The sequence below is a fragment of the Suncus etruscus genome, chromosome 18, assembly GCF_024139225.1.
Source record: "Suncus etruscus isolate mSunEtr1 chromosome 18, mSunEtr1.pri.cur, whole genome shotgun sequence".
Lineage (NCBI taxonomy): Eukaryota > Metazoa > Chordata > Mammalia > Eulipotyphla > Soricidae > Suncus > Suncus etruscus.
Genome location: NC_064865.1, coordinates 16194192 through 16209949, shown reverse-complemented (window position 1 = coordinate 16209949; position 15758 = coordinate 16194192). Strand labels below are relative to the sequence as shown.

The 15758-nt window shown below is 36.7% G+C and overlaps 1 protein-coding gene and 1 non-coding gene across 2 annotated transcripts in view; one reads left to right on the top strand and one right to left on the bottom strand.

Annotated features, from left to right (window-relative positions):
- Positions 1-15758, bottom strand: part of ADGRF1 (adhesion G protein-coupled receptor F1) — a 45802-nt gene that overhangs the window by 20360 nt on the left and 9684 nt on the right. The window contains exons 2-5 of the mRNA XM_049764732.1: positions 7887-8023; positions 5837-5894; positions 3161-3310; positions 993-1166 (exon numbers count right to left, since the gene is read on the bottom strand). Of these exons, the coding sequence (XP_049620689.1) occupies positions 993-1166; positions 3161-3310; positions 5837-5894; positions 7887-7955 (451 nt within the window). The 5' untranslated portion in view covers positions 7956-8023. The remainder of the gene's footprint in view (positions 1-992; positions 1167-3160; positions 3311-5836; positions 5895-7886; positions 8024-15758) is intronic.
- Positions 4774-4879, top strand: LOC125996785 (U6 spliceosomal RNA). The gene has a single exon (XR_007491463.1). It is a non-coding gene; the product is annotated as a U6 spliceosomal RNA (small nuclear RNA).

Sequence of the window (15758 nt, the reverse complement as noted above, 5' to 3'; positions counted from 1 at the left end):
TCATCCAAATATATTGAATAAATTGCATTCTCCTTGTTCTTGTATTAAATCCAGTTCTCCCCAACTAGATTGCCAACTCAGAAAGAGCAAGAGAAAAGTTTCATTGTGACTTGTGGCTGACAGCAAGTGAAAACTTGCCCTCAAATCTGAGTATACAGATGGTACTTAATGGGTGCATATTGCTGTCATCTAAGAAAAGAGAGCCAATGAGAAGCTGATCTCTTTTACATCCCTTCCCCCACTCTTTGCTCAACTCTATCAAAAGCCAGAGCTTCAAGAACTTGTGTAGTCTTAGAGAAAACTTCTGAGAGTTTCTTAAGCTCTGAAACCACATCATTGGACTTCCTTATCCATTGAACATAAATCCCAGTCAACAGGGATTCTCTTTATGTCTACTCATTTTCTATGTGAGTTTTAATCTTCTGTTATACTTTCATAATACACTCAGCTGGCAATTGGGAACTTCTTTTACTATAACTACTAGGTATTCCTCCCATTACCCCAGCTCCACATTTCTCTTTTATAGAAATTAATTTGCAAAAATTAGCAAAAAAAAATAAAGAAGGAAATTGTCATCATTTACGCATTTCTTTATTTAGAATTGTAGTTTATTTTCCCAAATGTCAGTGGAATCATAGAATCATAACACTTTGGTTAAAGTTAACGTGATATCCAAATACCAGGTTTGCATTTCTGAATTTAGATTTCTAAGGGAGAGAGAAGAAAAGAAGTGCCAAGGGTGTAACACAGGGACTCACATAGGCAAAGCATAAACACTATCACTTTGCTATATATCCTTGACCCAATATTTCTTAATTCTGCACTTATAAAGCTCACTTATCCAGCCTAGTTCTTCTGGGCCACTGCCATTTAATTTCTCTGAAAACACCTTTCTTAATTGGAGAGGCAGAGTAACACATGGTAAATAATCATGTCCCCTTGATGTCTAAGTTAGAGCTCCCCTCCTACTAATATCACTGTGCTCTTCTTACTTGATCTTTCACAGAAGTTGACACTTTGGGTGAGGTTGTTGAGATGACAGGTACAATTTTGGAGTAATCTATTATTGGAAAAGAAGCATTCCTGGGGATCAAGGCAGGAGGTTGGAAACCAGGTATAGTCATCTTCACAGGCACATTGTAGACCCCCATTCTGGTAGCCACAATCTGCAAGAAAGACAGAGCTTGGTTCCAAGAAGTCTGATTAAAAATGTACTATTGTTGTGTTTTCCTTGATTATAACCCAGTTATTTCTCATACCATATGTATATTTAAGAAAATAAGCATTTAGATTTGAGGGGGGGCATTGGGCCACTCTGGCTTTGAGTTCAGAAATCACTCCTGGCTTGGGGGACCATATGGGACGTCGGGGGATAGAACCACAGTCCATCCTAGGTTAGTGCATGCAAGGTAGATGCCGTACAGCTTGTGCCACCACTCTGACCCCACATTTCGATAGCAAGCTAAGGGAAAATGCTAAGGGCAAAGAAGAGTGAATGCCCTCAAAATATGGAGAACTACAGTGAATGTATATTCATCTGATAGTGATGTGAAGGATTGAGAGGGTATTTTTCCTTATTATCTTACTGGAATATATCCCACCCACTCTGCACCTACCATTCTCAGATAGGCCCATGGTAAATACAGATACCTTTTGTTTCACAATTATGGTTTTTAAAAATTTATCAACCAGGGGATGGAGAGATAGCACAGCAGTAGGGCATTTGCCTTGCATGTAGCAGACCTGTATTGGACCCAGGTTCAATTTCCCACATCCCTTGAGCCTGCCAGGAGCAATTTCTGAAGGCAGAGCCAGAAAGTTTCCCTGAGTGCCTCTGGGTGTGGCCCACCCCCCAAAAAAAATCATCAACCAATCCTGTATGCTTATTTTTTTTAATCTCACCTAAAATACCCATCAAAATACATGCCATTACAAAACAAACAAACAAAAGATAACTGGGGAGATATATAGTATAGTGGGTAATATATTTGCCATTTAAGCAGCTGAGTTATATTCAATCCTTGAACCACATATAAATCCTCCATACCCCACTGGGAGAGATGCCTAAGTACAGAATCAGGAGTACCCTGAGCACAACTGGGTATGGTCCAACATCCCACACCTAGGAAAAAAGGAGCAAGTCATCAGGTATCTATGAAAAATGCTTGGTATTTTGAAGTGGATGGTCATCAAATTTCATCATGCTTCAGAATTATAGTGAAGATCTCTGCTCAAAGTTTTTTACTCAGTAAGTCTGAGATGTGATCCAGGATTTTCATTTCTATTAATTTCTTTGATGTGGCTGCTGCTGGACTGGCTACCTTGGTCAAAGAACTGTAGTTCTGGAAAATAAATTTCTCAGAATTCCACCACTATGGTCATCTTGTGATGCTTCCAGATATTTTTTATTCTTGAGCCTTGGTAATTCAGTGGCATAGTATTTTCTTTTCATATGTGAAGCCCTAGATTTGATCCCCCAGCCCTGAAAATATTTCTTTCTATTTCCCAAACGCATGTCATAATTAAATTTACTGAACTCCCAATGCTCAGTATGTCCATGGAACCAGTTATAGTCAATTTTCTATGGATAGAATAAATGCATATCACTCCTCAGAAAATTCTATTGTTAATATTAAACCCAGCAATCTATTTTTTTGACTAATATACTTGAGATAACATATAATTCTTCAGCCTGGGTCTCCCAAGGACCAACACAAATTTAGTCCCATTGTGAACCTGAGATGGGTATGTGAAAATAAAACACTTATTTTCCTAAATGAAATTTCGAGAATTTTCAAAATTATGGATTTTTGTAGGGCTTTAGCTCTGACTTACCTCACCTACTACCAAAGCTCCGGTGCCATTGCACCCCAAAAAAGACCATTTCTTCATTTTTATTCAGCCCTTTCTGAGGTAAGTATCACACTTTTCACTAAATCTGAAAATTAAAATCTGAAAATTATTTTATAGTTAGCTTCTAAGGTTACACCCGTAGTGTTCAGGGATAATACGCAGTGCCAGAGAGTCAACAACAAGCAAGTACCTAACCTTGTACTCTATCTTGAGCTCTCAACCAAGGTTCTTTTAAGCCATAGAAGTTTTTGACATGACAACCTACCCTCCACCATTTCCACTCCCAATTTCTATGGTGGTGACTTACATGTGGTAGTCTTTGCTCGGATCACCTTCATTGGTCCATGTAAGCATAACGATGGAGGCTTTAAGAGCTTCAGAAAGTTCTTTAAGTCTTTTTTCTCTTTGGAATCTCTATAAGTCACCTGAAGCAACAATTCATATTCTCGAGCGGGACCTATAAAAAGAAAGATAGTCAGGAGGCCCCTTTCCTGTCTGGAAGAGAGTTATCACCCAGGATGTGATTATGAAGTGATCAACTTTTAGTTCAAAGACTATAGAACACACGTTTCTTCCATTCATTCAGATAGTGACTATCACTGAGTCTCTAGAACAAATATGCTTGGTGTCCCCATGTGACAAGCTTATGCCTGTCTTCTTGATTGTGATGTTCCCCACCCTCTCTTTTCAGTTCCTGACCTACATAACTTTCTCCAGGCACATTCAGAATTAGGTTTGAGATCTGAAGGCAAAAGAGGTAAGAAAAGTCCTGATTATTCTTTCCTTCTATTCCTCTTTGATGTATTTCCAGTGGAAAATTGCAATCTCATACTTTCCAAAAAGCCTTTTGTTCTGAAAAAAAAAAAGTGCCATCAATCAATCAATCAATCAATCAATCAATCCAATTTGAATACTTAACATGAAATGCAAAAAAGTAAAAAAAAAAAGTAAAAAAAAACCACATTGGTGCTTCTTCAAGCACTCTTATCTCCACCTGATCTTTTCTGAGCTGTAATTTTTTCTTCCTAAATAGAAATCATTAAGTTTTTTGCACATAGTGCATTTAGATGTGATTTAGTATGTATACTCCATGAAGTTTTAAGATTCCCCAAAGTTCTTCTGTGGACCCCAAATTAAAAATAGGAAGGTTCTTATTGAAAGGGGGTGAAGATTGAACATTATTTAAGCCTGGATATCATGTTATTGGTTATTGTTACTGGTAATGACATCTGTTAGGAAATCTCTAGAAGCTAGAACACAACTATGCTGTTTCAGGGACAGAGATGATTGGAAGTTTTTCTACATCAGTTCTGTTTCTTTGAACTATTATAGGGGATGTGGAAGGGATATTTAGAGAGTATAAAAACAGCTAGATAAATCCCTAAATTTTATACACACAAAAAGAGGGTAACAGGAATTGATTGAACAAAAATAGGACATTTACTGTGTGACTTTGATCTGCCATATCTACATACTGAAAAACTTTAGCCTGCCTTTCTTATTCACACTAACTTCTTTCAGGCTAGAATCTTGTTCCAAACCTTGGGTGTCATAACCATTAGTGAGAACTATGAGGATTTGCACTACCCAAGCATCTATGAGTTAGGGAATAAAAGGTGAACTTTCATTATATTGTCAGGGATTAATGACATGAGTCTTGGAATCACTCTAACTGGATTTGAATCATACCTCTGACACTCCAGTTCTGTGTTTCACTCTCTATAAAATGAAGATAAACCTAACTCAGAGGCCTGTGTGAAACTTTAACTCTTACACCTAATTCTAATTCAGAGGTCAATGTGACACTTTAATCCATCCATTAACTTAAAATAGAAATAGTATGTGGCATGTAACTATTCAGTAAATGCCAGCTATAGAAGTAATGAATTTATAGCATTCTAAGTTAAAAATTTTATTGACGTGCTCACTTTGGCAGCACATTTACTAAAACTGGAACAATACAGAGAAGATTAATATGGCCCCTATGCAAGTATGACATGTAAATTCATGAAGGTTCCATATTTAAAAAAGAAGAAGAAGAAGAAGAAGAAGAAGAAGAAGAAGAAGAAGAAGAAGAAGAAGAAGAAGAAGAAGAAGAAGAAGAAGAAGAAGAAGAAGAAAATTTTAAGTTCCCTATAGATTGCTGCCTTGCCCTATGCCTATGCTTCTCTGGCATAATTATCTCATCAATGTATAGAAGATTTGTTACTATAAAATGCTTTTGTTGACCAGCCAAGTTTCTAACAGTTGCTTGTGTGCTTCACCTTTTTCTTAAGAAAACATTTGGTGCTTGAAACATCAGAATCATCGATGAGTTTTAAGAAAAATAAAAAATATTTTTGCAATAATTCTCAGAGACAAAGAGAGGAGGGCTGGAAGGTCCAGCTCACGACATGAAACTCACCACAAAGAGTGGTGAAAGCAGTTAGAGAAATAACTACATTGAGAGCTATCCTAACAATGTGAATGAATAAGGAAGTAGAAAGCCTGTCTAGAGTACAGGCGGGGGTGGAGGGGGGGGAAGGAGATTTAGGACACTGGTGATGGGAATGTTGCACTGGTCAAGGGGGCTGTTCTTTACATGACTGAAACCCAACTACAATCATATTTGTAATCAAGGTGTTTAAATAAAGGTATATATAAAAAGAAACATCAGACGCACAAATTAAGTTTCAGAACACAGTCCACTCCTCAATTAATTACATTGTTAGTTAGGATCAAGATAAGGAAGAAAAAGGAAGAACAGAGCTGGTGTTAGCCAGCTACAGTTCCAGGTACTATATCTTTGCTACTACTCATCTTATTTTATTATTAATTGAAATGTAAATAATTTGATTGGTAAATTTTTAATTTTATTCTAATTATTTGTAGTGTGTACTAATGTACCAAAAACCATTCATTCTCTCAGAAGTACTATTGGGCTTTGAATGTTGGTGTCTTGGTGCCATTGTTCTTTGCACTATACTATCTTATGCAGACTTACCAGGATGTTTTCTCTTGTTCATGATGAGGTCTCTTTTTAATGCAAAACCATCATTTCTCTGTTAAAATGAAAAGGAAGAAAAGAATTATAACAATACCTTATTATATTTTCCAAATACATTAAAATCATAAGTCTAAAATCCAAAGAAGACTGTTGGTGAGGTGGTTGGAGAAGGTATCCCTGAGGGCACTTTTGAACATGGAACAAAAGGCAGTGGGTGCATTCCTGGGAGAAGAACTTCCTGGACAGAGAGAACAATACACACAAAGGTATGTGTGTTAGAATGTATCTCACATGTGAGGGCAAAGTGACAAGAAGTGGTGAGAAAAGAAATATGAGAAGTAAGGTAAACTGTCTCTGGGAAGGCAGGTTGTATTCATCCTTAAGGTATGACAAGGGCCTTTCTTTACCTAGAGTGTGGTTGAAAAACACAGAAGAGCTTTGAATATTGGTAATACATGATGTCATTTACTTCTCATATGACTCTATCCTGAAGCTATGTTGACACCAGACAAGCACAGGAACAATGGGAAAATTTTAGGAATTGTTCAAATATTATAGAAAAAAGTGATGAAGATGTGAATTCAAAAGGGTAGTGAGAAATACTTGAATCATGGTTATATATTAAATCATGATTAATCAAAGTGTTGATAGCTGAGATTATATAAAAAGTCAACATCAAAATAAATGAGCTTTATGCCTAAGCAATGGAAAATATAATGATAATCCTTGTTGAGCTAGAAAGAAAGAAAAAGTCTTGATAAAAAGGAGCCTAACTTTAGACATAACAAGTTAAGGGGCATATCAGTTACCCAAGTTAATAGACTAAGTAAGTAATAGAGATTTGGTTATTGATTTCAGAGGAGAGATCTGAGATGGAGTTATAAGTTTGATCTCATTGCCATATAATTAAACTTACAAGTCTAATGCTGGGAAATTATTTCAAGTGTTACAGCACATTCTGAGCACTGGAGAACCCTGAGTTTGATGTCTTATACCACTTTTCCCCTTCAAATACTATTCCGTGTGATCCTGGTGGCCCTCAAGTACCATAAGACCAAAGAAGCTCTCCCTCTGCAGACCTGAGCAACAAATAGTCAGGTGTGGATGTGGTCTAATAGTGAAAGATCTGGCCCCAATAGCAAAAATTTTAAGTTATGATTCTAATAAAAACATCAAAAATGTGAGCTAAAGTAATCATTTAAAAAGTTGCAGTAATGCTTCGCTTACGGAAGACCTGGGTTCAATGCCCAGCACAGCATGATCTGCTGAAAAATGCCAGGAGTGAACCCTAAGCACAGAATCAACAGAAGACTATAAAAAGAGTAACTATAATGTATATGGTATATAATGTACTGCTGAAGACAATATTTATGTCTTTTTCCATCAAAGAGACCATGCCAGAAATGAAGTGATATACAGTGAGTAGGGTGCCTGTCTTGCACACAGCTGAGTCTAGTTCAATCACCTGAGCCCTTCTAGTTTTTTCTATATGTAAAACCAAGGGTAAGCAGTGAGCACTGCTGGATGTTGTCCCAAAATCAAAATAATAATGTTTTTTAGAAAAGAAAAAAGAGGGGCCTGAGCAATAGTGCAGCAGTAGGGCGTTTGTCTTTCATGCAACTGATCCAGGACAGACCTCGGTTCCATCCCCGACGTCTCACATGGTCCCCCAAGCTAGGAGCAATTCTGAGCATATAGCCAGGAGTAACCCCTTAGTTTCACCGGTGTGGGCCCCCTCGGAAAAAAGAAAAGAAAAGAAAAAAAAGAAAAAGAGGCTATGCTAGAGAATGTTTTAAAGGAAAAGCAACATCCTCAATGTTTTTGTTCAATAGCTTCATTTTGCAGTGTAGTCCACTAATTTTAAGAGATAAAAGCACTAGTTCAATGTCACACAACTCATGTGCTAATGTAGAGGGGCAAGAGCCCAAGAGTTCTGATTCCAAGTCTATACATGCGAATAGTTTCAGTTTTCTAGAACTTGGTAGATTTTTGTAGTGTCCTGGTGAGAGAGTTGAGAGGATAGAGAGGGAAAACAGTGCCAACTCACCCGCAAGAGGCCTTCGCTGCCCTCAGTGATGGAGAAGAAAACGATGAGCCAGAACGCAACGTCTCTCATCTTCAGCAGCGTTTTCTCCTCCTCCCCAACAGAACTCGAAGAATGAACCAATTTTGTTCCATATAGGGCTAAGGCACAAGCACACATAGACCAATTTTATAAAATTTAAAAATAAACTTCTAGTCTGATCTTTTTGCTCATCAGAAGTCCTGTGGACTTGCTTACTTTTTTATTTCACCACAATTATGTAGATTTTGACAAATATTAATGATACGAACTCACCATTATTATATATTACACAGAATCATTTATTATCTAAAAAATCTAATGCTCAAAAAAATCCTAGATTTTTTTTCTCCCTTTCTCCCTTGAACTCTTGGCAACCACTGATCTTACTCTCCAAAGTTTGCAAGGAATAATCTTAAAAATCATGATTTGCGGGCCCAGAGAGATAGCACAGCGGTGTTTGCCTTGCAACCAGACAATCCAGGACCTAAGATAGTTGGTTCGAATCCCAGTGTCCCATATGGTCCCCGTGCCTGCCAGGAGCTATTTCTGAGCAGACAGCCAGGAGTCACCCCTGAGCACCACCGGGTGTGGCCCAAAAACCAAAAAAAAAAAAAAAAAAAAAAAAAAACAAAAAAAAAATCATAATTTGCCTAAATGAAATGAAATGCACTTAGCAGGCAGATACTTATATTTCACTGAAGTTTCCTTTACATCTCAGTAAAGAAAAAATATTGGAACAATAAAGGACTCCTAATATAAGAAGAAATTCTTTGTAATTTGTTTGGTTTTTTGGAGACAACTTCCTGTGATGTTTACCAATTCCTGTTTCTGTGCTCACGAGTAACTCCTGGCAGTGCCCAGGGAACTATACGGAATGCTAGTAATTAAACTTGGTTTTATTACATGCAAGCCAAGTGCCTTATCCACTAAAGTATTCCTCCAATCCCCCCAAATCTATATAAATAAACATAAAAATTTCTGTGAATCAAGACAGCAAAATTTCTTTTTAACAGCTAACATATTCAGCATTAAGTTTATAGTTATTTCAATGATCCAAAACTGATCATTTATGCTCATAACTTGATGTCAATAAATAGTCACAGTGTTCTATACAATACAGTAAAGCACTGGATTGTATACATGTGATCATCTACAAAGAATGGCTGCAAACCCCAAAATAAGGAAGAAACAAGAGGGAAAAGCATAGAGAGAGAAAGATAAAGAGAGAAAGAGTGAGAGAGAAAGAGAAAAAGAAAGAGAGAGAGGAGGAGGAGGGGGAAATTAGAGACAGCCTCTTAACTACCTGAGGGTACATTAAATGTTATACTAAACTTGAACATCACCAGAATGCTGCCCACATTTTATTCTGCAGTACATTAAGAATAAAACAAGATCCATTCATCTGTTGTTGGACTGGTTCCAAGATTTGGCTATTATACTGAGTGCTGCAATAAATAGTGGGGTGCATACGTATTTTGGAATGAATGTCCTTCCATCTTGGGGATATATGCCTAGGAGAGCAATTGCTGGGTCAAATGGCAGCTCAATTCTGAGTTCTTTGAGCACTCTCCAGACTTTTCTCCATAGATGTTGGACCAAGGGGCATTCCCACCAGCAATGAATGAGAGTTCCTTTCATACCACATCCTCTCCAACAAAGGTACATATATACAATGGAATATTACATGGCAGTTAGAAATGATACAATCACAGACTTTGCAGCAACGTGGATGGACCTAGATCATGTTATGTTAAACGAAGTAAGTCAGAAGACAAAAGAAAAACACAGAATGGTAGCACTATTCTGAAACACCTAGAACACATAAAAAACAAAAAAAGGACATTGAAGAAGCATAACTGTTAGAACCACAAAGAAAGACTTCATAAACTCCATTCCCTGATCTGCACAGCCACCAAGATCTCTAGAAACAGGTCTGATTTTACCATCCAAGATAAAGTAGAAGTTTTCCACATACCACGAAAGCAGCAAGAGGAGAATAAATGATCTTTTTTTTTTGACGTCTTTATTTTGGTGTGGAGATTACGGTTGATGTCTCCAATATTATTTTATTTTATTTTGTTTTGTCTTTCTCTTTCTTTTTGCACTTGAGTATGATTTGATTTCAGAACCGAGATTATTGTGTGGTGCCTGTCATTATTGTTGTGGTGCTTATCGGTTATTTAATTCGATATTTTTTTTGTGTGTGTGTATTGTTGTGGTATTTTAATTACTTTTTTCACATCCTCTCTCAAACTGAGGTTGGAAGCCTCTAGACAGGACTCTGCCTATTTTCAGTATATTTGATTTTTGATTGAGAAGAGGACATATTAGGTGATGGGTATTCCCCTGATTCAATGTGAATATGTACCCAAAATACTACAGTGAAAGATATGTAAGCCATTATGGAAAAAAAATTGTGTTTTTAATCAGAAACTTTCTTTGACTTACATGTATTATTATTATATCAATTATATTATATGTTATGTTATGTCACTATATTATGTTATATTAGTTTACCTCATTATGTTAATCAATTTTGTCCTTTAAATGAATTCTTACTTAAAAAAAAAGAATAAAACAAGAACAGAAGACATTAGAGACAGAATAATGACTACCGCACACATGACCTTTGGAATTGTTAAAATGTGAAAAAGAGACAGACACATGCAACTTTTGGCTGATGTTTCCATTTTAGTCCAAGGTCTTTCCTGTGCCATCACCTTTCTGCTTGTTTGAACTCTTCCTAAATCTGTTATTTTACATTTCTTTGGATGGCAGCCTGTGCCCTCGGATCATTCGTTTTATGACAAATAACTTCCCATAACTAATCTGATCTGGTTCCCACACCCTAAAATGTGCTTTCTGTTTTCCAAAGTGGATAGACTTTCATCTCTACAGCAATGTTCTTTAAACAATTTTGACCAGGACTTCTAGAAACGACTATGTCATATGACATAAGCATATATATGTCTATATTTTATATAAGAAAATATATTTCTGTGTACATGTATCATGTACAAACATAATGAAATGCATGAGTATAGATATGTAATATATTCGATATATTTAATATATTCCAAACAGAACATAGTTCTTTTTCTGAGGTGTGCCCTTAGATATTTTCTATGGTTTCTCTCTCTCCCTCCCTCTCTCTCAGTCTCTCTCTCTTCCTTCCTCTCCCTTTTTCAAATTGTCATATACTACTAACTTGATCTTCTAGTTCCTTTCTTAAGTGAAGCTATATTGATAATGATGTCTATGTTCTGTCTCTCTTCTCACCCTTTTTTTCACTGACAGCTATAATTTTTTAAATGTGAATTCCTGGGTACAGTTTGGTTGTGTCTTTTAGAGCCAGAGTTTTCACATGGGCTAACTTTTGTGGTATATGTGGCTGTGATCTCATGTACCTAGATTTGCATTTAATGGCAGCTGATATTCACATGGTTATTTTTTAAATATACATGGTTATAAAAATATTAATATTTGTGGCATTGATGTACAAAGTTACTGTCCCTGCCACAAAAGACCTTTAGTTTCTCTGTCTCTGTGTCTCTCTGTCTCTGTCTTTCTCTCTGTGTCTTCATCTCTTTCATTCACTTTTCTTCTCCCTCTCTCCAAAACTTCATTCTCTAGGAGTCCAGACCTAGGTATGCAAACACAACTCACAAAGACCTGGAGAAGAACTCTGCATGTTGCAAAGAATCTCATACTCTGGACTTCTTTTTCTCTTTTCTTCCCATAATGAGTGGTATATTTCTGTGTCCTTGGACTTACTAGAAATGGTAAACTCTAATTTATAGTAAGGCCTTCTGACTGGATATTCCCAGTAACTCTTCTGGAAGCCAAATAAATATAAGGGTAAGGAGGAAGAGGTGGAGAAAGGATAGGAGATATTTTAATTATTTTAGGGGGCTGAAAACAGAGCTTAAACTAATCCATTGTTTTTCTTCAAGCATGTAACTCCTGTTGAATTAGTATTGGAAGACTGTGTTTCAGATACATACCAAATAAGTTTCTAGTTCAACAATGTGCTACACAATATGTAGGACACTATTTTTGTCCAGAGTTATTTACTATTTACTGAAATTCAGAGTTTATGACTTTACAAGTTTGTTCGGGGGCAAAGGGAATACTACCACTTGGAAGCACTTAGAAGTTTTTAGAATCAAATGACTGTAGATAGGCTTCTTCTGGTCTCAGCTCCAACATTTAAAGTGGATTACATTTGACAATCCCTTAGGCTTCCTTTACATGAATTTCTCTTTATAAGATGAGTAAAAATATCCAATTTCAGTAATTTAAATAAAATTGAATGGGGTAGCACATACAGAGTACCAAAACATTGCCACAACTTTCTAGTTTTTCAGTATTCATTGATCAGAAATTTACTTTAATTCTGGTACAAACTAACTTATCAAATTAATGTTATTATAGATTGATGACCATTATCATGTTAACAGAAGAATCTTAGCTTAAACTAATACATTTCTAGAGTAACAAGTATTTAATTCAAATTGAGAATACACATAAATAATGTGATATATTACAAGTACCATTCATGTAACTCTTCATTATTAGATGCAAATTCCATAGTATTTTCCACAATTTCTTTCCAAGGTAGAAGTGTTTTCTGTTCTTTAAAAAATTATCAAAATCCATTTGTCCTTGCCACAGATGAGGAGCTGTTTTCATTAACATGTACATGTTTACATCAGACCTTACCCTGTGGCAGCTGCAAACCAGCGAGGCCTGACTACAGCTGTGTTGGCATTGGCTTCAGTGGGAAGAGGGCCATGGCAAGACACCACCCCTCACTTCCTTGAATTCATTCCATTGAATTTACTCTTGATAATCCTGTTCTTCAGTTTACAGACAATCATTATATCTTGCTATTAATGCTCAGGACATGGTTGTTCATTATCTTCTCATTCTCCCAGTTATGTATTTATGAATTCCAGATATCACAATTTTATGTCAACAGCTATCTTCTGGGGGTGGGGGAGAGAGAGGGAAAGAGGGAGAAAGAGAGAAAGGAGGGAGAGAGAAAGAAGAAAAATGCCAGCCTCCAAGGCAGGCAGGGGGATGTCAGGAGGGAAACTAGGGACATTGTTGGCAGAAAATGTAAACTGGTGAAGGATGTTAGACATTGTATGACTGCAACTGTATTATGAACACCTTTGTAACTGTGTGTCTTGCTGTGATTTCATTAAAATTTTATCAAAATAAAAAATTATTAAAATAAAAACCCAAATATCTTTTTATCAACAATGGTGCTTATTTGAAATGTCTCACACACTCCAGATTTTATTTTTTAGTATAGACATGGTTGTACTCTTCAATGCTTCCCTGGTATCAGTATTTATGGGATGATGCTCTTTCTAGAAATAGAATAATTTCCTCTCCTTCTATAAATAGAATTACCAGTAGAATTGTGTCCCTACTCTTTTGTTTGAACTCACATGCTCAATATGTATACGTCACACACATGCACTGTAATAGGAAGAGTATATTTCCACCTAAACTCTAAAATAAATCGTGATTCAAATAAAACTGTAGAAGTACTGACTCTTGATGCTAGATAGATAGTATAATGGGTAGAATGTTTGATTTGCATGTGGTTGGTTAACCACTCAGCATTCTACATGGTTTCCCAAGCACTGCCAGGAATGATTTCTGAGTACAGAGCCAGGATAACCCCTAAGCATTGCCAGGTGTGGGTCAAAAACAAAAACAAAAACCAGACACAAAGAAAAACCTTCTGAAAATTAATTAATCCCTGAGATGGACTCAGGCATAGAGTGCTTGCCTCACATGTGTGAGGTTTGGTGTTTAATTCTGAGAATTGCAAAAGGACAATGTAATTAAGAAAGTCTAAAAAAGGCTAAAACAGCCATATGGGATAACAGGGATCAAACCTGGGTCAGTACTGGATCAGCTGTGTGCAAGGCAAATGCCCTAACCTCTGTGCTATGGCTCTGTCTCCTAATTATTATGGCTATTTGTTATCTTTAAGATGGAGTAAAAATCTGTTTAAGATTAAGTCCTTGGGGGTGGAGAGATAGCATGGAGGTAAGGCATTTGCCTTGCATGCAGAAGGATGGTGGTTTGAATCCCAGCATCCTATATGGTCCCCCGAGCCTTCCAGGAGCGATTTCTGAGCATAAAGGCAGGAGTAACCCCTGAGCGCTGCCAGGTGTGACTCCCCCTCCCAAAAAAATATATATATATATATTTGATATTAACCCCTTATCAGATGGTTGGTGAGTAAAGAATGTCTCCCAATACATGAGCTGTAACAAAAAAAAAAAGAACTATCTACTTAAACTGTATAATTAAGAAACTTTAATATAAACGTTGGGAAATTTGTGTGTTAATTTTAATACAGAATTCAAGGGCCCAGTGTTAATAGTCCTTGACAATATGGTGAATAAATGCAGGAAATCAATCTTTGCAAGTAATTAGGAAACTATGTGATACAAGTTTCCTCCAGTTGGGAATAAGACCATACTGAGGTCATAAAAAAAATAAGTATTTGTGAATAGACAAGTTAGGTTTCAACTTAGTACATTCAATGCAATTCCCTACAAAACAAGTGCCCAAAGCATGTGAAATCATGCTGAGTGCCTACTCTATGCTAATACTTGACTGACAACTTCTCCTACTGCCAAAATATCATAGTATTGTTGTTTATGTTTTAGATAACCTAAGTTAACATATACTGACTGGTTATTATGGAAAATAGGTTCAGAGAACGTAGCTACCACATCAATATTATACATTTGGCCCAAAGAGAAACCCGGAAACTTATGGTATAATTTGCTGCTTCAAAGCCCACCATCTCACTCTTCTACAATGAGACACTTCCAAGATGTTCTCCAGATCTTTTTGCATTGTTTTGTAAAGAATTCTGGACCAAGGGCCGGAGAGATAGCATAGAAGTAAGGTGTTTGCCTTGCATGCAGAAGGTCTGTGGTTTGAATCCCATATGGTCCCCTGAGCCAAAAAAAAAAAAAGAGAGAGAGAGAGAGATATTCTGGACCAGACTTTCTCAAATCCAAACCCAACCTCCACTCCCACCTATATTGAGGGCATTTGGCAATGTGGAGATATATTGAATTAATACAATTTGGATGTTGTTAGGAAAGGGAAGTTGCTAGCATTTAGTGGCCAAAGACCAAGGATGATGTTGACCATCCTACAATGCACAGGATAGCCCACAAGAGAGAATCATCTATGTTTTCTTTCTTTTTTTTTATTCTCCTGGTTATTGTTTGGTTATTTTATTTGTTGCTTGGTACTTTTTTGTAGTTGTTGGTTTTTGTTTTTCTTTTGTTTCTATTTTGTTTTGTTTTGTTGTTTGTTTTTTGTATTTTTTATTTTTTGTTATATTTCTCTTCTTTTCATTTGTTGTTGTTGTGTTTTTTTTTTTTTGTCACACCTGGCAGGGCTCAGAGGTTACTCTTGGCTCTATGCTCAAAAATCTTTCCTGGCAGGCTTGGGGGACCATCTAGGATGCTGCGATTCGAGCCACTGCCCTTCTGCATGCAAGGCAAACACCCTACCTTCATGCTACCTCTCTGTCCCCTCCCTTTCTTCTTTTAAATTGATATTTATAACCTCTAGAATTCAGTGGTCCTCAAACTATGGCTCGCGGGCCACATATTGTATTTGTGTCTGTTTTTTTCTTCATTTGCAATGTGCATAAGAATTCGTTTATAAGTTTTGTTTTTACTATAGTCAGACCCTTCAATGGTCTGAGGGACAGTGAACTGGCCCCCTGTTTAAAAAGTTTGAGGACCCCTGCTAGATGGACTCCTCCCAGTTTGGGGTGTTTTTGTTTGTTTGTTTTTGTTT